Below are 22147 nucleotides of genomic sequence, written 5' to 3'. Positions count from 1 at the left end.
CTTTTTGATATACAAGGCAGACCTCCCACTTGTGACAAGTTCCCAGAAAGAAAGGACGGCCACTCTAAGTGAAAATGATCTAATCTCTAACAGCTTTACTACAGGATCAATGAGAGAACAGGAATTTACATTTCTGCCCAGGGACAGGATGGCCAAGGGTTACGAAGGAGACACAAAAATCATGTTTAATCACTTCCCATATGATATATCTATAAACTTTAAGTGCTATCTAAAGTGATTAAATACAGCAACAAATAAAATTATTTTAAAAACAGTAATACAAAGAATAATCAGTAGTATACATGGAATGTTTCCATGAACCCAGCACTTTGCTAAGAGTTACACACACTACATCTCATCTAATAACCACAATAAGAACAAGGGTGAGGTCCAACCATTGGCTCCATTAAAAAAAAAAAAAAAAAAAAAAAAAAAAAAAAACAACCTAAGGTTTTGAGATCTTAGCAGTAACTTGCTAAGGTCACAGAGCTAACAAAGGATAGGGCTAAGACTAGAACACTTGCCTAATGCCAAAATCCCTAAATTTAACAGCCATGCTACCCTGTCTCTACTGTGTTCACATCAAGAATAAAGACTGCGACACCTAGAGGGATTGGATCTGTAGCCTCTAGCCATACAGTGACTGTGGCAAAGCTAGAACAAGAATCCAGGTCTCCATTAGACTTTTTCCAAATAAGCCTTCCTTCTAGCCTCTCCTATTACTATGTTATAAAATCACAGCACATGAAGACTATATAGCTCTTGCATTTTCTTCATAGGACTAAACTGGAAGTTTTTTTTTTTTTTTTTTTTTTTTTTTTTTATTTTTGACAGGCAGAGTGGACAGTGAGAGAGAGAGACAGAGAGAGAAAGGTCTTCCTTTGCCGTTGGTTCACCCTCCAATGGCCGCCGCTGCAGCCGGCGCACCGCGCTGATCCGATGGCAGGAGCCAGGAGCCGGGTGCTTTTTCCTGGTCTCCCATGGGGTGCAGGGCCCAAGCACCTGGGCCATCCTCCACTGCACTCCCTGGCCATAGCAGAGAGCTGGCCTGGAAGAGGGGCAACCGGGACAGAATCCGGCGCCCCAACCGGGACTAGAACCCGGTGTGCCGGCGCCGCAAGGTGGAGGATTAGCCTATTGAGCCACGGCGCCGGCTTCTAAACTGGAAGTTTAAACTGGTCATGATCATCAATACAGGCACAGTTTACCTAACAGATTGATAAAAATCTATGATGCACTTAAAATATAAAAGCCGACTTAATGGATCCTAGAGAAAATGATCCTGAGTAATTTTTGCAGCCTGCTTTTTCTTGATTCAAATTTCAGGGATGCAAACAAAGTGAAATAAAATCAAACTGTCATTCTGGTACCTTTAAGAACATCTACATATGCCATTTCATTTTTTAAAAGTTTCTTTACTTACTTATATGAAAGGCAGAGAGAGAGAGAGAGACAGACAGACAGACAGAAGAAAATACCTTAGGGGTACTAAGTCAGGACCTCCATCCAGGTCTCCCACAAGGGTGACGGGGTCCCAAGCACTGGGGCCATCTTCTGTTGCTTTCTCAGAAGCATTATTAGGGATCTGGATTGGAAGCAGAGCAACTGAGACTTGAATCAGCGTTCCAATGTTGCCTGTTAATGTTAATGCAAGTGGTAAAGTAATCTACTGCATCATAATGCTTGCATGGGGTACCGTTTCTAAACCAATCATTTCAACAAGAACATAAACACTATCTCATACCCTATTATACTCATAACTTTCCTTAGACGATATGAAATGATCTTATTCACCTTGTTCCCTGTACTCCTTCCTTGTTGTTTAAATTCACCAGGTTATTAATCTCTTAAAAACGTGAAAGTTATTGCCTCTGTAAAAGGAGAAGGGTCAGTTATATCAAATGAGGGACACATTTAGAATCAATTCTACATTCTCAACAAATCCTATCATTCATGGCTTCCATGTGTTGCTTTATAAAGTTGATTATAAGGATTTCTAAAACAGTTGGTTAGTGAATTAATTTTTTAGGCTTAGAATATGTTTTATGAATATTTTGAGACAAATATCAATCAAATGAATGAAGACATAGGTCACCTAATGACAAAGGTCACCAACAAAGTGAATATTTTCTAATTCTTCCTATTTTTGAGTTTGCTTTTCTATTTTTGTTTCTTTCCTTCTTTCATTTCCCTGCATTCACTCCTATTTTCCTTACCTCCTTACCTCCTTCATGCAGTTTTGTGATTCATTTTGACAAGGAATATGCTAGACTGTGGAAACACACCTAAGATGTAGCTACTGTCTTCAAGATTTCTCACAGCTTATTAGAAAATATTCCTTCCTTCTGATTGCACTCCTCACAGACATTTGATTCTTTATACTACAATGTGACTCATGAGTCCTCCAACATCACAAACAGACCACGGCCATAAATCAGAGACAGAGACTGGCAACACTTCCCTGGGACCAAGAGCTCTCTGATGTTCACTCAAGATTCCTCCTGTCCATAGCTGTGACTGCTTCAGCATATACACAGAAAATTTTTCCAAAACCACACCTTTCTTTTTTTTTTTTTTTTTTTTTTTGACAGGCAGAGTGGACAGTGAGAGAGAGAGACAGAGAGAAAGGTCTTCCTTTGCCGTTGGTTCACCCTCCAATGGCCGCCGCGGTTGGTGCGCTGCGGCCAGCGCACCGCGCTGATCCGATGGCAGGAGCCAGGAGCCAGGTGCTTTTCCTGGTCTCCCATGGGGTGCAGGGCCCAAGCACCTGGGCCATCCTCCACTGCACTCCCTGGCCACAGCAGAGAGCTGGCCTGGAAGAGGGGTAACTGGGACAGAATCCGGCGCCCCGACCGGGACTAGAACCCGGTGTGCCGGCGCCGCTAGGCGGAGGATTAGCCTAGTGAGCCGCGGCGCCGGCCTCAAAACCACACCTTTCATTACTTTGAACTTATCTTCCACCCAGCCTCACCAATTCATGGTCATGTTCCTATCTTGTCATTGTTGATAACCACAACCATTCTTCCACTTCAGTCCCATGCAATTCACACTCCAATTTCCACTGCTTAACTTCCTCACTCACAACTCTCTCATAACCTGACCCCATTCGTTTTTTGACATTCACTGGCTCCTCTAGTCAACTGAATCTATGATTAAATGATGTTCTCATTCTCAGCCTCACTTGGCTTCCCTCTTCATGGTGAGTCATTATGATCATAATGAATCCAAGACTCACCCCTGTATTGTTTCCTTGTATTTGGTTTTGGCCTGGTAAGATTATCACAAACACACACACATGTACACAAACATACGTACATCTTTGACCCTGAAAAGTAGCATCTTCAATCTCTTACACAATTTCTTCATGTAGTTCCCTGAAAATTCTGACATCTCTCCCTGTATCATCTCTCTCAATTGAGAATTCAAATTCCCATGTCACAGAAAAATCTTAAGCCTCAAGTAGACAAATTCCAAAGACTTTTACCACGTATCTACCCACCTATTATAAAATTCCTACTCCCTTCGCCACAATAGTTTTTCTATGCTCCTGTGCTGGTAAAACAATACCTATTTCTCTCACAACAAATGCCATTATTCTAAATAATCTATGATGGCTACACCTAATTTTATTTACCTTTGCCTCTCTGCTAACACTTCCTACTTGTCTTCTCAATTTACACTGTAGTACAACCACACTTATTTCCTGGGATACAAGAGGAAGACTGTACTAGCACTTCCAACTTTCTGAAAAGCAATACCCCTGAAATCTACAAAGTCAATCCCCTTTCATAGTTAATTTTCTTACCTCCCCTAAGTTGTGCCCAATTGTCAGTTGTTTTTTTTTTTAATTTACTAATTTGAAAGGCAGAGTGACAGAATGAGAGAGGAAGGGAGGAAGAAAGAACTGAAAGGGAAAGGGTGACAGAGAGAGATAATCCATCCATTGGTTAATTCCCTACATGGCCAAAATAGCCAGGGCTGGGCAAGGCCACAGCCCCAGGGCAGGAACTCCATCCTGGTCTCCCACATGGGTTGCAGGGACCCAAGTGTTTGAACCATCTGCTGCCTTCTCTGCTGCTTCAGCAGGACTTCTAGATAGAAAGCAAAATAGCAAGGACTCGAGAAAGCACTCTGATAAGGGATGCTGGTATTGCAAGTGACTGCTTTACCTACTGTGTCACAATGCCAAGCTCTCTATTGCCAGCTTTTCAATGAAGGGTTTCCCCCATCCCCATTTATTGCTGCAAAACTCCCATGACCACATACTCCTGAACTGCTTTTACTTCATTTTTGTTTTTTCAACACCATTTATCAGTACTTAGTATATGTGTGTGTGTGTGTGTGTGTGTGTGTGTATATATATATATATATACATGCTGCTTCTTTTTGTCCATCATGTGCATTTTTATTTTCAGGTACATTTTTATTGCCTAATCACATTAAGTTCCAAGATGGCAGGACTCTTTATCTAGTTTGTCCACTGATATATCCTAAGCATAATACATAATAGATTCCTAAGGCCGGCGCCACGGCTCACTAGGCTAATCTTCCGCTTTGTGGTGCCGGCACACCAGGTTCTAGTCCCGGTTGGGGCGCCGGATTCTGTCCCGGTTGCCCCTCTTCCAGGCCAGCTCTCTGCTGTGGCCCGGGAGTGCAGTGGAGGATGGCCCAAGTGCTTGGGCCCTGCACCCGCATGGGAGACCAGGAGAAGCACCTGGCTCCTGCCTTCAGATCAGCGCGGTGCGCCAGCCACAGCACGCCGGCCACAGCGGCCATTGGAGGGTGCACCAACGGCAAAGGAAGACCTTTCTCTCTGTCTCTCTCTCTCACTGTCCACTCTGCCTGTCAAAAAAAAAAAAAATACATAATAGATGCCTAAAAACACTGCAAATATAGCAAAGGCTACAATTAAATGTTGCTGCCACTAATGACTCAATATATTTTGAAATTACTCCAGTAGTGAATTGCATTCATCAGGGTTGTCCATACCCAGTACAGGGATGTGTGTGTGTGTGTGTGTGTGTGTAAGAGAGAGAGAGAGAGAGGGAGAGAGAGAGAGGGAGAGGGAGAGGGAGAGGGAGGGAGAGGGAGAGGGAGAGAGAGGCAGAGGGAGAGAGAGGGAGAGAGAGGGAGAGGGAGAGGGAGAGAGAGGGAGAGGGAGAGAGAGAGAGAGAGAGGGAGAGAGAGAGAGAGAGAGAGAGAGAGAGAGAAATAATTTAAGACAAATGGCCCACAAAATTTTGGAAGTTAAGAAGGCCCAATAAGTTGCCATCTGTAAACTGGAGACTTAAGAAAACCTATGGTGTAGTTTGAGGGCCTGAGAACTAGAGAGTTTATGGCAAAGACTCTAGATAAAGTCTGAGAACCAGGACTGCTGAGGGCAGGAGAGAATCAATGTCCTAGCTTAGCCAGGCACAGATAATTCCAACTCTTTCAAATATTTTTTCCCCAATTAGCACCTCAGTGGATTGAATGATGTTCAGGAACCTTGAGGAGACTCATCTGCTTTACTCAGTCCACCAGTTCAAATGCTAATTTTGTAAAGAACACGATGATGGACACACCCCAAGATAACATTTAACCAGCTAGATACACATCCTGTGGCACAGTCAAGGTGACACAGAAAATGAATCTTGGCAGAAGTCTACCAATTGTCAGAGAAGGCCATCTAATTTAGATTCCCAAGCCACTATCCCTTTTATATTCATCTCTGTCTTCTCTTCTTCTATAACGATCATGTTCAGCCAGTCCTACCTGATTTGATTATAACAGCTGAGTCACAAAAAGAACAGAAACAGAGAGATGTAGGGGGTGGGGGGCATGGGGGTGGAGTAGGGTGGGAACATTATGAAGCTACACAGAAAGTGGAACCATCAGGAGTTTTAATTAAAATCTAAACTTGCTTCACTTCCTTCTCTTTTCTTTAGCTTTCTTCTTGGGTGAGCGCCTTCATTAATACAGGTGAGATAGACAGCTAGATACACACATATCATATATATACATATATGTATGTGTATATATATACACCTATATATATCACTCATTATGTATATTTAACAATTATACTGATAAAACAGCTCCTATGTTTCTGCTACTAATTGTCAAACTGATGTCTTCCTCTCCTGTAGGTTTCATTCTGAAAGATAATACAGCTATCCTCATCACCATTCTACCTGGTTATCCTACTTAATGATGTCCAAAACAGATAAGCCCCCATATCCTAACTTCTCCAAGTATTCACCATCCAGGTACTCAGAGATCTATCCAATTGCCAAAGTTTGAAATCCCTTTATTATCAGCTCCTATATTTAAACCATCATGAAGTTCTACATATTGTAGCTTCAAAATACATCTCACACCTTTAATCCCCTACCTTGGTGAAGGTTATACTAGTTCCTCTAAGTTCTCGAAGAAAGGGATAAAGTATTAAAAAATTAAAAGGAGGGGGAGCTCACATGAGGAGAATGATTTCACAGAGGCACTGGCATCTTAGCTCATTCTTCAATGATGGATGGGAACGTGGGAGATGTGCAAGTTGGTGGTAACAACACAAAGAGCACAGGATGGGTGAAGACACGGAAAAGCAAAGATTTTTTTTCCTCTATAAAAATAAGTAGCTTATTTGAGCTGGAACTGAAAATATATTGAGAGGGGAAGTGGGAGCAAGGGCTAAAAACATAAAATAGGACTATATTGTGGAGGGTCTGAAATACCACAGTGGGACAGATTAAGTTGATTTGTATACTTCCTGCCCTCCCAATGTGCCTTGTTGTTCACAGCCATAATGTGTATCAGCGGAAATGGGAGACAACCTGTATTCTCTCAATTATTCTGTGTTTCACTTGGGTCTTTTTCATTTGAATGTACAAACGGATGCCCCAGAATATAGACATTTTTCGACTCTTTTTTTCTATAACATCAATTATTAAGCAACACTGTATATTAGCAGAGCCATATGCTTATTATAATAGTAATTGCTTCCACATGATTATTTTCAGACTATTTCTTTATACACTGAGATATTTATCTTGCATGCAGAACTACCTATTTTGTAAAAATACCAATAGCAGGGATACCACTGTGCTTATGATTACTACCCTCATTGAATCAAAGGCACCATAGATGGAGGAAGTTTTAAGAATATTTAATACATCATTTGCTCGATTCTATCTCCTCAAGGTGCCTTGCAGATTGTCCTAGTAGATGTGAATTTTCTTTCATCCTGTGGCATGAAATTCAAACCTTGGTTTGTTATAAATTAACAATCTGAAATAAAGTCTTGCATTCTGAACAATAGCTGAAATACTGAATCTGGAAAAAATTCCCTACCCTACTCAGAACTAGCTTTTTTCTTCTTTGGTTAATACAACCATTTTAACTGGCTTTCCAGCTAGCCAACTTCCTCTTTTTCTCTCTGTATACATGTGTTTGTGTGTGTGTGTGTGTGTGTGTACAGTATGATGTCTCTTCCTACAGAAAATAAATCAAATACTTTAGAAAATGTGGGGGCTGGTACTGTGGCATAGCAGTTAAAGCCTCCGCCTGCAGTGCCTGCATCCAATATGGACACTGGTTCAAGACCCGGCTGCTCCATTTCTGATCCAACCCTCTGCTATAGCCTGGGAAAGTAGTGTAAGATGGTCCAAGCCCTTGGGCCCCTGCACCCACATGGGAGACCCAGAAGAAGCTCCTGGCTTCTGGCTTCGGATCAGCGCAGCTCCAGCCATAGTGGCCATATGGGGAGTGAACATGTGGATGGAAGATACCCCACCCCACCTCTGCCTCTCTGTAACTCTGCCTTCAAATAAATAATTTAAAAAAAAGAAAATGTGGGGCCGGCGCCACGGCTCACTAGGCTAATCCTCCGCCTAGTGGCGCCGGCACACCGGGTTCTAGTCCCGGTCGGGGCGCCGGATTCTGTCCTGGTTGCCCCTCTTCCAGGCCAGCTCTCTGCTGTGGCCAGGGAGTGCAGTGGAGGATGGCCCAGGTGCTTGGGCCCTGCACCCATGGGAGACCAGGAAAAGCACCTGGCTCCTGGCTCCTGCCATCGGATCAGCGCGGTGCGCTGGCCGCAGCGCACCGGCCGCGGCGGCCATTGGAGGGTGAACCAACGGCAAAGGAAGACCTTTCTCTCTCTCTCTCACTGTCCACTCTGCCTGTCCAAAAAAAAAAAAAAAAGAAAGAAAATGTGGACAAATGATTTTTATGACAGTAAATGAGATTTTAAGGCACTTAAATAGGTAACAAGGTAAAGCAAGACTTAGTCTGGGGTCACTATAGGTACCCTAAAAATTGATAGAAACTAAAAAATGAGAAGAATCATCCCAATATTTTCTTGTCTGGATATGAAATACCAATCATACAATCAGAAACATATGGTAGATAGTCCGGCACTGTGGTATAGCAGGTAAAGTTCCTATATGGGCACCAGTTTGAAACCTAGCTGTTCCACTTCTGTTTCAGCTCTTGCCTATTGCCTGGTAAAACAGCAGAAGATGGCCCAAGTGCTTGGGCCCCTGCATTCACATGGGAGATCCCCGGAAGAAGTTCCAGGCTCCTGGTTTTGGATTTGCACAGCTCCAGCCATTGCGGCCATTTGGGGAATAAACTAATGGATGGAAGATCTCTCTCTCTCTCTCTCCTTTTCCCTCCCTCCCCCTCCTTCTCTCTCCCTCTCTGCCTCTACCTCTATCTCACTCTAACTTTGCCTTTCAAATAAATATGTTTTAAAAAGGAAATATATGGTAGAGCATTTGACACAGTGATTAAGAAACCACTTGGGATACCTGCTTCCCAAGTGCCTGGTTTGAGTCCTGGGTCCATTCCAGATTCCAGCTTCCTGCTAATGTGCATCCTGGGAGGCAGCAGGTAAAGGTACAAGTAACTGGGTCTCTGCCACCAGCTTGAGTGACCTGGATTCAGTTTGAAAATAGTTGTCTGTCTCTGTTTGCCTCTCTTCCTTTAAACATAAAATAATAAAATATAAAAAGAAGAAATATATTCAAATAAGGTACATATAGAAAGTTGCCCAGTCTCTCTCATGTTAAGATATATGAAAACCAGAATAAAAATATTTCCATCTATACTTTGGAAAAAGATGAGAGATAATTTCTAGCTTCTACTGAGCACCATGAAGCACAGTGCCATGGAGAAACACAGAAGGTTTATTTGCTGAAAAAAGTTAGGCTTCCAAGGGGCTTGTACACCATGACACATCTCACTTCGCAAACACAGTACTAGCTCTCCAACTCTCACACCGACACACAGGTAGTAAAAAGGATATCCACCAAAATAGTAACTATGGGTATTTCCGGCATGAAATTAGAGGTGATTTTTATTTTCTGTTTGTTTATACATTTATGTACATAAATATATGGTGTGTATCTACCTTGAAACGTTTTGCACATGTTATATTTTACATAAATATATATTTATAAGTAATACTTACAAATACATGTATATATATATATATATATTTATTACTTTAGTCATTTAAAGAAATCAACAAAATTGTCCTTTTTAAGCCACAGCTAGTACTAAAGTGTGATATTAGGATTTTGTTTTATTGTGGGAATCTGGACAGGCTGAAACTCCTCAGAAAACACTGAAGACAATACTTCCAATGAAATCCTACTGGATATGGTAAATATACTGCCTGTTAATAAATAAGGAAGATTAAAGCACCAAAAACTAGTGTCTTCAAAAGGTAAAGAGAACAATAAGCAAAAAACCTCCAAAAATATTTTTAAAAGATAATCTTAATGAAAAAGAAAAATTAGAGAAAATAATAAAGACAAGTGCAAAGCTTGAAAGAAACAAATAGATCCTTTTCAAGTTTGATTAAAAAAATGAGGGATAAAACCATAAAATATCAGATATGGGAAGAAAGACATAACTATAGTTACAGAAGCAATTAAACCAATTACATGAGAATATGACTCATAAAGCAGCGACAAGGATATAAAAGCAGAAATAATCTTCAAGAAACGATTAATCAACCTACAACACTTCTGACTAACATCCACCTATGATAAACTCACTGTACCTTCAAAAATTGTTTTTTACTATTTTCCATGAACATAGCAATACGTGATATTACTTTATTACTGGATCATTTGATTAAATATTACATATAAGCACTGCAGTCTAGCTGTTCTACTACCACACTGTGCATGTAAGAAAAGTGGATTACACTGTCAGAAATACTCCATGGACTGCAGGAATGTGCTGTTATAAATCTCCTACTTTCTTGTTGTTCACTTCAAATTAGATGCTTTTCAAATTTTAGTATCTTCAATACAAATTTATAGCACGCATATGCTATTTAGGGGCTAATTTCTCCCAGCGTAATGCCAAGACACTGTTGACTGTCGTAGTCTAGGGATTTCTGGGATCTTTTTATCTGGAGTGTAGCCTCCCTTTCTGATCTCAGAACTTCTAATTTGGTTACCTTCCTGGGCAAGCACTTGGTGTTTGTGTATGTGAATTTGTGTGCATGTGCTTTAATCAGATGATTCCTAAAACCTAACGATCCATTGTTCAAAAAAAAAGCCTTCAGAAGCTCTCAAACATCTGCTTGGTCCAACCTTAACTCTCTAAGATGAAACTCAAAGCTCTTGGTCATCCGCTTGCTATACATCTGTTGGTGTATTTCTACTGCTATTCAATGATCCAGTTAGTCTGACTACAGTAGAAATGTTTTGGAGAGTGTGACCTCTGACAATCATCATGAACTTCTCCTCACCTCCACCTCTCTACAAGAACAATACACAATGATGTCTTTTCATAAGGAATATCCAACTCATTTCCATTCACTTCAGCCTTCTCATTCTCAGCCTAGTTAAAACTACATCTTCTAAAAGTGGCCCATAACACACAAGTCTACTGACACATATGTTTATTTTCTTATTCCTCTATTGGGAATAGATAAGAATTTCCCTGTAAATGTAGAGGGGTGCTTAACTTATCCAAAAAATGAAAAAGCAAATATTTTTATCTTTCTGGATAAGTGAAAATCAACACAGGGAATTAAGAGAATACTAAAAGAACTTTCCAGAAATGAGTGAGGGATGAGAGTATACTTGGTTAAGAACACTAAGAAAGACACCTTACTAGGGAGCAACAAGCTAACGGATTGTCCAAATATTCTGCAGGGAGAATGGCTGGGTAGATTTTACCTTCCAGAAAAAAAAAGTCAGAAACAACAGTTGCTTAGCATTTTGTCATATTCCTTTACTAACAAAAATCTTTTGGATATACTTTCAATGTACACATTTCTTCCTGATGTAATCTCAAATATATGCATATATGGACATGTATTCATACATCACAAATGTAGTATAATAGACTCAAAGTTGGAATTTTTCAAGAATAATCTTAAAGAGTTAATGTAAATAGCAGTTCTGATTTTTATTATGCATCCCCATGAATCACGATGCTCAAATCATATTTTGGAGACATGATCCCACTAATTTTAAGAGTAGAACAAAATACGAAAGAAACCAGTACATGGATGAGGTTGTGGGGTAAGTAGAAAAAATCTGGAGGAAAAAGATATGGGTTAGAAAATACAGAGAAAAACAGAAGAATGTATATTTCAAAGAAATCACAGAGCTGGCTTTTTGGCTAAGCTACCTCTTGTAATGAAGTATTCCCTATCAGAGTGCTGGTTTGAGTCCTAGCTGCTCTCCTTTTGATACAGTTTTCTGCTAATGCACCTGGGAAGGCAGCAGAAGACGGACCAAGTTCCTGGACCCCCACCATCCATGTGTGAGACAAGGACAGAGTTCCCGGCTTCTGGCTTCGGCCTGGCTAAGACCGGGCTTTTGCTGCCATATAGGAGTGAATCAGCAGACCAAAGATCTGTGTGTGTGTGTGTGTGTGTGTGTGTGTCTATGAGTGTGTGTATCTCCCTCTCCAGGGCTTTGCCTTTCAAATAAATGAATAACAGAATACAGACTCTACCCCAAGGTAAATAGTATTTACAATCTGGTTTGGGGCTCTCCAGAAGCAAGAGTTACAAGGAATTTGAGCGAAAATAAGATCTTTTGCATGGACTCTGACTTATGTGTATGAAACAACATAACTGGTTCAATTGATTTGAGTCTTTAAAAAATATCTTCCTTCAAATAAGATATCTGATGGAGTTCACAGGTCAGCTCAACACCTGTCTCTCTGCACTACAGTCCCTGAAATCGTGTGCTAAGTAGGATCTACAGCAACTGTTTTGGCATTCTCACGTAGGACTTGACTTGGCCATACCCTTGGAATTCCATTGATTTCTATTCCTTTCATACATCCAGCTCAATGACAGCCTTCTTCCAGAGAGAGCCCTCTCCCCCCATCTACTCACAACACAGGGGAACCCATGCACAAAGACACATACACAATGCCACACTGAGCAAGTAGCAGACATATCTTAGATCTCTTCAGAAACAGAGGATCCGCCAAATTATCTTCTGGTTTGAGTTCTTTGCTATTTTTATCAGTACCAAATAGAACAGAACATAGTTTCATTCACTTAATTAAATGTGCATATTTAAACCTTGCCTGTTACCTTCCAAATACCAATACTTCTATTCATTTCAAAGATCCTTCTGGACTAGTGACTATGTGATGACACATTTCTTATGTAAGAAACACCATAAAGAAAGACTTCCTAAACCTCCTTCAGGGCCTCTCTCATTGTTAGTTCAGGACCTCTTTTTGTTTGTTTAACACTGCTGTGGTGTCTGTCTTTCCTACTGCCCCCAGGACTCCATTCCATTAGTAAACATACTGTTTCAATGATCTTAGGTCCTTTTTTTTTTCTTAAAGATTTATTTATTTATTTGAAAGGCAGAGCTATATAAAGACAGGGCCAGAGAGAGAGAGAAGTCTTCCATTTGCTGGTTCACTCTCTAAATGGCTACAACAGCTGGAGCTGCAATAATTTGAAGCCGGGAGCCAGGAGCTTCTTCTGGGTCTCCCACATGGGTGCAGGGGCCCAAGGACTTGGGCCATCTTCACTGGTTTCCCAGGACATAGCAGAGGGCTGGATCAGAAATGGAGCAGCTGGGACTTGAACTGGCACCAAATGGAACACCAGCACTGTAGGTGGTGGCCTTACCCACTACGCCACAGTACCAGCCCCTGGTCTTATGTCCTTTACCCATATCCCTGGAATGAGAAGACAACTGGGAGTCTACCTCATGGTGAGTAAGAATCATCCCTGGGTATCTTTTGGATGTCTGCTTTGCCGCAGGAAGGAGAACACCTCTGAGTTTGGGGAACATTGAATCCAACACTCATTTGTCCTCAACTCAGTCTGACCCAACATGGCACCATGTCTTTCTCACTTGGGGCCTGAAGATCTTTGGATACCACTACATTTTCCTCTTTGACTCCTGCTCTGTTGTCTTTCTTTTATTGTAACATAGACCATTAACTACTCACTGGATGAAAACTGCATATAATTAGTCCTGAGTCTTGTTCCTCCTTTGTAAATGGCTTCCTTCGCCAGAAAATCTCTGGAGTTTTCCTCACTTAGCCAAAGTAGCTTACATCTTAAAAGTAGGTTTCCCCTCTCTATGTGCAAAAGGTCCACCTAGATACTTTTAAAATAGAATAGCTTTCAGTGTATTTGTTAAATCAAGAATTCTGACCTTAATTTTTAGTACTTCAGGGCATGTACTTCAGAAGTGGCAATGATATATCATCGACTTCACCCCCCCATGCAATTATTTTATTACTTTCCAAATGAAACTGATTTTCATTTGATTTAATTTCTAACTGCTTCAAAACTATTTTAGAAATATGGGATAGGAAAACTAACCCCCCCCCCTCAACCCAGAGGAGTCCAATACACACAAAAAATTAAGATCACCAACCTAAATAAATTAAATTGAGGTACAATGACTGGGTCCTAGCCTTCCTTCTACAACTTTTGTTATCTCTGATTCCCTAAAGTTCGTGTGTGGGTTACAGGTAGTAATTAAGACTTTACAGTATCAGAGAATCCTGTAAGGGGGCCCGAGTGAGTCAAGGACATGGTCCTATCAGGAATTGCTACGTCTAATACTTCCTATTCAATATGGCCAGAGCATAAGCTGCAGCAGTGTTACAAGGTCTATAAAATTTCAACAGAATCTAAAAATGAAAATAACAGATGGAAAACCTTCCACGTTTACAACGTTAGCTAGCAGTCTAAAAATGTTTAAACCCCACATGCAGTCAATAGAACAGCTCCAATGTCTTTGTTCAGTCCATGAACGATGCAGTTGATAACCCCTACTATTGATTGCTCTCCCCAGAATCTCTTATCCCCACTTCAACTCTAGCAGTATTTCTCAAATTGAGGTTAGGGGAACCAGGAAAGGGCAATTTTCTAGATGGTGTTCTTTAACGCATCATCAATAATATTCAAAACTAGATCGCAAGTACATTTTTACTTTTGTGTAAAAACACATATGCATAATACCAACAAATCCGCATTTTCTATCTTATTATACAAATTCATCACTTGAAATTTTCTCATTCGCCTTGTTGTACCCCCATTTCAGAAAGACTAATTAAAATGCATCATTACTTCTCAAGCATTTTCTTGAACCCTTTTCAGTTTGCCATCATTTTCTGGGTAGCCTCATCATGATTCAGTTGTCTATAACAAATTTACACTACCATCTTCCTTATCTTTCATTCATTTTATGTATGACCTTATATCGTGATCCGTGGCACATCTCTCTCACCTATTCTATAAATTTAATTTGATCCCTTAACAAAGAACAACTGAAAACATGATGGAGCCATAAGCGAAAAAAGTTAGTGTCTTCTGACTTGAAGAGCTTTCCAATCGTGAAATGACAAAAAGCATTTTGCTTCTTACTCTTTTACTGCTTTTGCTACTCAACAGAAAGTTAAAGTACTGATATCAGGAACTCAGCAGCTTAAAACCAAATGATTATCCACCAAGCCCAATGTCTCCCCGAAGGCCTGGAGATTACACGTGTAATAAGCAGGCTGCCCTTGCCAAAAGTAAGGCTTAGTGACTCATTTTATTTATTGTATTTATTGAATGGAGCCATTGCTTGATAGCCCCTGGGAGCATTAACAAACATGAAAGAAACTACCAAAGGAAAGAAAGAAATATATAAATAACCAAAGACCATGCCACTAAGGTTTATAATCTGGAACGTGCAGTGCTGAAATAAAGCACATTTTCCTACAAGCTTCCAAGTTCTCTGTTCTACTTTAGACTAATGTAAACATGGTTTAATTTGCCAAAAACCTAAACCTCTAAAATTCTCATATAGATCAACTTGCAAAACATCAGTGCTTTCACTTTTTGCTAATGTCTCATGCCATGGAATAAAGTGAGACTGCTAAAAGTTGCCTCCAATTCTACATTAATATCGATCGTGTTTCAGCATTATGATAATATGTTTAAGACTCCCATTAATAAACATGATAAAATGCATAGCCTCTAACACCTGAATTTTTGGAGAATTGAACCAGAGTTATTAAAATGAGACCATCCTTTTGTTTAGGGAGAGACAACTAAGAAGATATGACATTTCATGCTCATGTTCTTGGTTTTTTTAACTCCATGATAACTCTTCTTTACAAATGTTACTCTTTGAACTTTGCAAGTATAAAAATATAAAGCTTAAAAACACAATTTGGAGTGATTCTCATCAAAATAGCTTGTAAGCTTGTTCTGTTTTCTTTCTGCTTTGTTTTGAATGGGCTGAGATAATATATTATTTTGGTCCCATAGAATTTTTTCCAGAAAAGGTGGCTGGAAAGCAAAGTATCCCTCATCAACATCAAAAGTACAGTCGAACTGTACTTATTTCTGACTTTTCACCTTACTTAAGAACAAAACCATAAGTCCTCGGCTATGTGTGCAGCTAAGACTCTTCCAATGTCAGATCCAGGCGTCCTCTCAGTTTGTACTTGTAGGATAGCGGAAAGAGAAGTAGAGTGGACCACAAAACAATAAATATACTTATGAGTACCTAAGAGTAATCATGTGAGATAGAGAAGCCCACTAGCAAGTCTCACGTGTGTTGAATGAAGGGACACTCTCATGTTAACTTTATTGAGGAGTAGCTTTTAGAAGAGCAAAGAGGAAAACTTAAGAAACTCACCTCATGGGACACATGAATAGGATGTAACAACCTGCAGACACCATCTCTGGTACTAAGGAAAATCCTACATCCCCTTCAGGTTCATTCCTCCTGTCCCATTTAACAAGCAGCAAGTCCCTGGGTATGCCTACGCCTGCTGAGGACACAGATACCGGCAGACTTCTGCCAAGAGGCCTCACAATCTAATAGAACCTGTGCTACATCACAAATAACACTTTACACAAATCCATTATGTGCCTAGAGCCAGCTCGTTTCGTAACTGCATTTTGTGAAATGCAATGGAATTAACCCAACATTTATATTTTCAACCTCAAAGCACATTATGAGAATTATAAATTTCCCAATTGACAACAGAGGAAAATGAACACTGCTCTTATTTACTTTGGGTGGAACCAGAGAGGAGCAGAAAAATAATTTCCTTAAAGCTTTAACCAGTGCCAGATCCAGTTTTCTGTAATTTCAAGTTTCCTATCCTCATGGCCAAAGCTTATTACTGTCTTTTTCTTTTTTTCTTTCTTTCTGGATTTCCAATGAAATAACTGAAACTAGAATTATGCAGGGAAAAAAAAAACCTCAAGGATATTTTTGAGTCCCCAAGGTGAAGAAATTGCCTAAGGGAGTCAAGAATACATAGACCAGATTTTTACAGTGTGTGCTATTCTGCGTCTTTAAGGAGGCAATTAGTTATTTCTGTGTATCAGTGACTGCCCCATTTTCTCCCTAACTCGGGTGATACAAAGGACTTTGGAGAGGACATATTTTAAGTCAGACATTTCTTACTGAAAAAAAAAAAAAAAGGTATCATTCTAATTTAAAGTCACTGGGAAAGCCCTTTCTATAGACAGTCAAATTTCACAGCAGCAAACACTTGGTCTCGCTGTCTCAATGTTCATTGCCATTTCTAGCCAAGCCATCATTAACCTCAAATAAGAGTTAAAGAAACAGATAAGGTACCATGAACTTGAAAGCTTTATCTATTTAAAGCAAATCAGCCCAAGTCAGCGTGATATTAATTTAGAATCTATACTGTGAATGTAATATACCCATACTGCGGGTAGCTGTGATTCTGATGCATCTACATTCCAAAAAAAAAAAAAAAAAAAAAAAAAGACAGGTTCAAGTCTACGGGTGTGTTCAGTGATGGGTCTGTCAAGTTACCCAGTGGAACAATTTTTTAAGAGTAGCACATGGAAAACCCTTTCAACACTGTTCTAGGAAGAACAACTGGTAAAGTCAAGGGTTGTACGAGCTGATTTTGAAGGTCGTATATGCTTCACCCTCAGAAATGGAACTTGGTTTCTGAGATCTGTCCTCTCTTGCTAACTATCCTTATCAAAATTACAACTGGATTCTTTTTAAGGGAGCTTTGAAATAAACACTGTGAAGAAAATCTATGGAACCCAAGTCCCATCATAAAAATGAAATTAAAACATATAGAATCTCATAGAAAGGATTCATCTTGTGACCATGTATCCTTGAAATCTAAAATTGAATTGGGGAGCTTCTTGCTGAAAGTATAGATACTTGTTACTTCCTCTTCAAGAGAGGCATACCTAAAAGGTTATTGATTTGCTTCTGAAGAACACAGTGTTTATGATAGAGGAAGCCATTGCTGGGTGCAAGTGTGAGAAATTAATGATGGCTTTGTAAGTGTCCATGCTGTGGTGTGGAACCAGTGAGGCAACTGTCAATCTATATGATAATACATTCCCAAACTTCATAAAATCAGTGATGTGAAAAAGCATTGATTTCCTTGTGAGCTAAACAGAATTTGTCAGAGAGAAAGAGCAGGAAGTTGACTGAAGTTAACACCTTAGTTTGCAAAGTTGCTTGCACCTACTTTAAGCAAAAGAGTTTACAAAGTAATGTGTAAAACCTCTTATTTTTGAGAAATAGTACATGCATTGGGTAAATCTTTTGAATATGAGAAATATTGAATGACTTTTTACAAGAGAAAAAGAAAGACATTCTACCTATGTGTTTTAAAATAACCATTGATCACATCTGGCTTCAGTATCCTCTCCACACTTTTGCCGGATGCACTTGTAAACATATTTGCTTTAGTGTTTCTATGCGCATGTTTATTTATGTAGTTATGACTGCATTATAACTAGCATTACAAAGAAATCAACACACTATATCTAAAAGCTTATTTCTTATCACTGTAAAGGAATTTGTATAGATTCCCTTAAAGTGAAAAATGTTCAAATGTTTCAAATAATAGTGGCAAAAGAGACTACTATTGATCAACCATATATAAAATGATTCGTTATAAAATGTTTCCACCTGTAACATGTCCAGGTAAATTCAAGTATTTTTTTATTCCCTTGGCTGCACTAGAAACTTCCCGTTTGAATTTTTCTATACATGGACACACACACGCACACATCTATGTATAGGTTGTTACATATCTATGTATCTACATCTAAATCCGTGCATTTCTATAAGAAGGGAGAGAGTACTGATTCTATAAGTATGTATAAATGATCCTGTAGAGACAGATGGTTCCCTGCACAGATGATGTGAGACTGCCAACCAAGGGACATTTGCTAAAGCACCTTAGTAAACGTGTGCTGTAAGTTCTTCGATCATAAGTGATTTTATTTATTAGGCAATCAAATGTCTCCATTTAAATAGCATGTGACACACTGTGAAGCTGAAAAAGGACATCAGCAAATGGATTCAATGTATGCTTTTATAGAAACCTCTAAAAGTAATTTCCTATCAAATAAGCACCTTAGAGTGTTGAATGTGCCAAGTGTCAGAATTTTGTTAAAATTCAAAAGGAGTCAAGTGCAGATTCTTCCTGAAGAGCACACCTTGATTAGCTACATGAACAGAGGCAGAAAAAAACTCATCCCCTTGTTACCATTGTAGAATAAATTATTTCAGAATTAAACGTAAATTTAAATGCAACAAAGTATTATCATTTTGAATATATGCAACTTACCCAGGAAATGATGTATTTTCAACACTCTCCAGATTAAAGGATATTTAGCTATGCTTTTGCATTCACAACAAGCTGTCCGCCTGCAAATTTCTTTTTCTTCTTTTAAATGAAAGAAAATACTTAAAGCTGCTCTAGTGGAAGTTTATAGTAGCTTAAATAAACATTCTTAACTGATCTATTTGTAAACATTTTAATGATAATTCTTTTAGCAGCCACACAGTCTATTCATAACAAACCACACAGCATTTGATGTTTTTCTCAGAAATTAGCTGTACCTAATGCAATTTATCTTTAAAAAAAATGTTTTCCACTGAACACTGTTCTGAGTCGCTAAGAAATCCACAAATAAGCACCTTATCTCTTTAATGACTTGCTTGGGCTTCCCTATATTTACTGCCTAATGATCGGAAGCATTTGATTTTCAAAGTTTCATTAAAACCCACCAACAAAGCTGATGGATATGCACTAGTGATTTGCGATGGAAGATGTGGGAAGCCATTAACCTACATAGGGACTGGGGAAAGGAAACAGAAGAAAATACTATTTTTTAAGACAAGTCTCTTCCTATTTGTCATTATTAAACTCCAGAGCATCTGTTCCAAGTTTGATCTTCAATACGGATATGAGGCACTGCCGCCTGGAAATGAAAGTCTAAGATAAGGTAGGGTTCTTAAGAGATCTTCGTGAAAAAAAAAAAAAAAATAACCCAGGTTGCCATTTACTGGGAAGGGGAAATCAATACAAAGACCTAGAAACTTGTGCAGAGAGGACATTTTCTAGGTATAGGTCATAGTTTATCAAGGTGCCTCTTTTGCAATGTAATTTACTTGCTAATAAGACCAACTGACTACACCTGAATACTGTGTTATCATCAAAATGTGATTTGAAAATTCTCTTCTCATTTCTTGTGTGCTTGAGGCTTGCTGGTTTATTTTCTCCCAGCGCCAACTGGTAGACAAGGTCGATTTAAAAGAAAATGAATGGTTTCATTACACCTCCTTATTAGAAAACAAAAACACGCCAGGCTTTACGTGGTGAAATGCGCAGAACAGTAAAAGGTATAGAAGAAGTACACCTACCGTTCTCTTCGTCTGACTTATTTTCGTTGTCAGAATCTGTCAGAGTAAGGGCTGAGTTTTCACGACTGGAGAGGCCGGAACTGCGCCTGGATTTTATCCCTCTCCCCCACAGTCGGATGGCGTGCTCTGGAGACATCCCGCCCTCCGTGTCCGAGTCAGCATCAGAACCTGCGCTCAGCGAGTAGCCCTGGTGCAGGATTCCCATGTCGGAACAGTAGCCGCTGCGATGTGGGGAGGGCTCGCAGATGCCCAGTTCCGCAAGGGTGAAGTTAGTTCCTGGGGGGAGAGGCACACCCTGATTAAAATTTATGAAATGCTTTACAAAGTTAAAGGGAATTCTTAACAGGAGAACAGACAGATACTTCTTCTATCCAACAAATCTATCAACTTTGCCCTGGTATACAGAAATGAGTTTTGGACAGAAACATGCTTTGGATCTTGCGGTAAATTTTGAAGAAAACACAAAGGAAAGTAAACATCGATCCTAAAATACAACGCTCAGGTTTTATTTCAGATGCTGGGCATTTTAACACTGCTATCTAGGAAGCAAAACATGTAGCTGAAAAAATAGTAAGTTTATCCTAATAGGTAAGTTTATCTTAGTAAGTGATAACCAAGAATACTTGTACAAGTTCTTGGGGAAAACTAGAAGATGAGTTATGGATGGAAAAATTCTTGAAACCTAAGTAGTTTTTCATCATAGACATTTCTACTAACTTTTTGAATATACCTGGTATATCAAGCACTTATTTGGGAATCTTTTATGTTTCAATTTTTGTTAAACATTCAGAAAAATTCTATGACATTATTAAGATGATAATACTACTGTAGTCAACTTATAGATGAAGGAACTAAGGACCAAAGAATGTAAATGCTTATCCAAGGTCACACATAGAGTTCACAGCAAAACCTGAATCTGCCATCCCTCTTCCTGTCATGAAATCTCAACCCTCTAATATATGAGTGGTGGCTAAAAGATCTGGGAGCCAGTCTTTGCTTTCCAATGAATCCCACTGTGGAAAATCTAGTAACTCCAGGAGCCCTAGTTTACTCAAATATAATATTCAGGTATTTATCCCTTAAATCCTTCTCAACATCACTCTGTGTCATGTGTGAAAGTGTATGTCCAAATGTAATTTAAACAAATACAGATAATGTGTATCTGAAACCAGCAACCAAAGGAGGATGAACTATTTCTTCTGCTTTTAAATGATGTTAAATAACTTCTCTTTGCTATCAGAATTTAAAGCTGCTGGTGTGCTTCACCTGTGCCAAGTGAATGTGTGCAAATGTGTGGCATACAGGAATGGAACCATGGCTTGATGGCAGGAAAGGAGAATAGGCATTGCTGAATACTGTCTTACCATGTACTGGACCTTGAGCCAGGTACTTTACAGGTGTGATGACATTTAAATCTAACAGCCCAAAAGTTAGTGTACAAAGAAAGGTTAAAAACTGGGTTCACATTCACACCCGGGCAGGTGGCCAACACAGGACTCACTTTTCTATCTGCAGACCCCAGGCTTGTATAATTTCTACTGTGTCAAACAGCTTTTATCAAAAGCAACCTGGAAACACTGTTACACAATGAATGCTGTATTTACTTGTGTGCATTAATATTCAGCTTCTTAAAAGACATTTTAAGGTTGTAACGCAAATGAGATGGAATCGTGAGGTCCACTCTATTTATTGATGAATAAACCTGACTTCTTTAGCCTTCAACCAATTTATAAAAATGAAAAAAAAAAATGAAGAAAGGCATTTCTATGTTACAAGTAGAGAAAATCTTATAATAACACCAAAGTCAAAAATTTGCTCATTCTTTCTATATTTATTACTTTAGTGTCATTTCTTAGCATTCATTCATGTTCCCAAACTTATAATTTTATATTTGATGACAGTTTTCATATGTGATATCATTTGCAGTTTTTATTTTAAAGAGCACCCAACAACTGTTCCTGTTAAACTAGTGTGGCCTTAATTTGTAATAA

General features: G+C 39.3%; 1 protein-coding gene across 12 annotated transcripts in view; it reads right to left on the bottom strand.

The window, feature by feature from the left end:
• The window catches only part of TENM2 (teneurin transmembrane protein 2), a 1294348-nt gene that overhangs the window by 865042 nt on the left and 407159 nt on the right, over positions 1-22147 (bottom strand). For all 12 annotated transcript variants that reach the window (XM_051844425.2, XM_051844426.2, XM_051844423.2 and 9 more), the window contains one exon: positions 20157-20432. In XM_051844425.2, the coding sequence (XP_051700385.1) occupies positions 20157-20432 (276 nt within the window). The remainder of the gene's footprint in view (positions 1-20156; positions 20433-22147) is intronic.

This window comes from Oryctolagus cuniculus, chromosome 6 (genome assembly GCF_964237555.1).
Source record: "Oryctolagus cuniculus chromosome 6, mOryCun1.1, whole genome shotgun sequence".
NCBI lineage: Eukaryota > Metazoa > Chordata > Mammalia > Lagomorpha > Leporidae > Oryctolagus > Oryctolagus cuniculus.
This window is presented reverse-complemented; position numbering and strand designations above follow the sequence as displayed.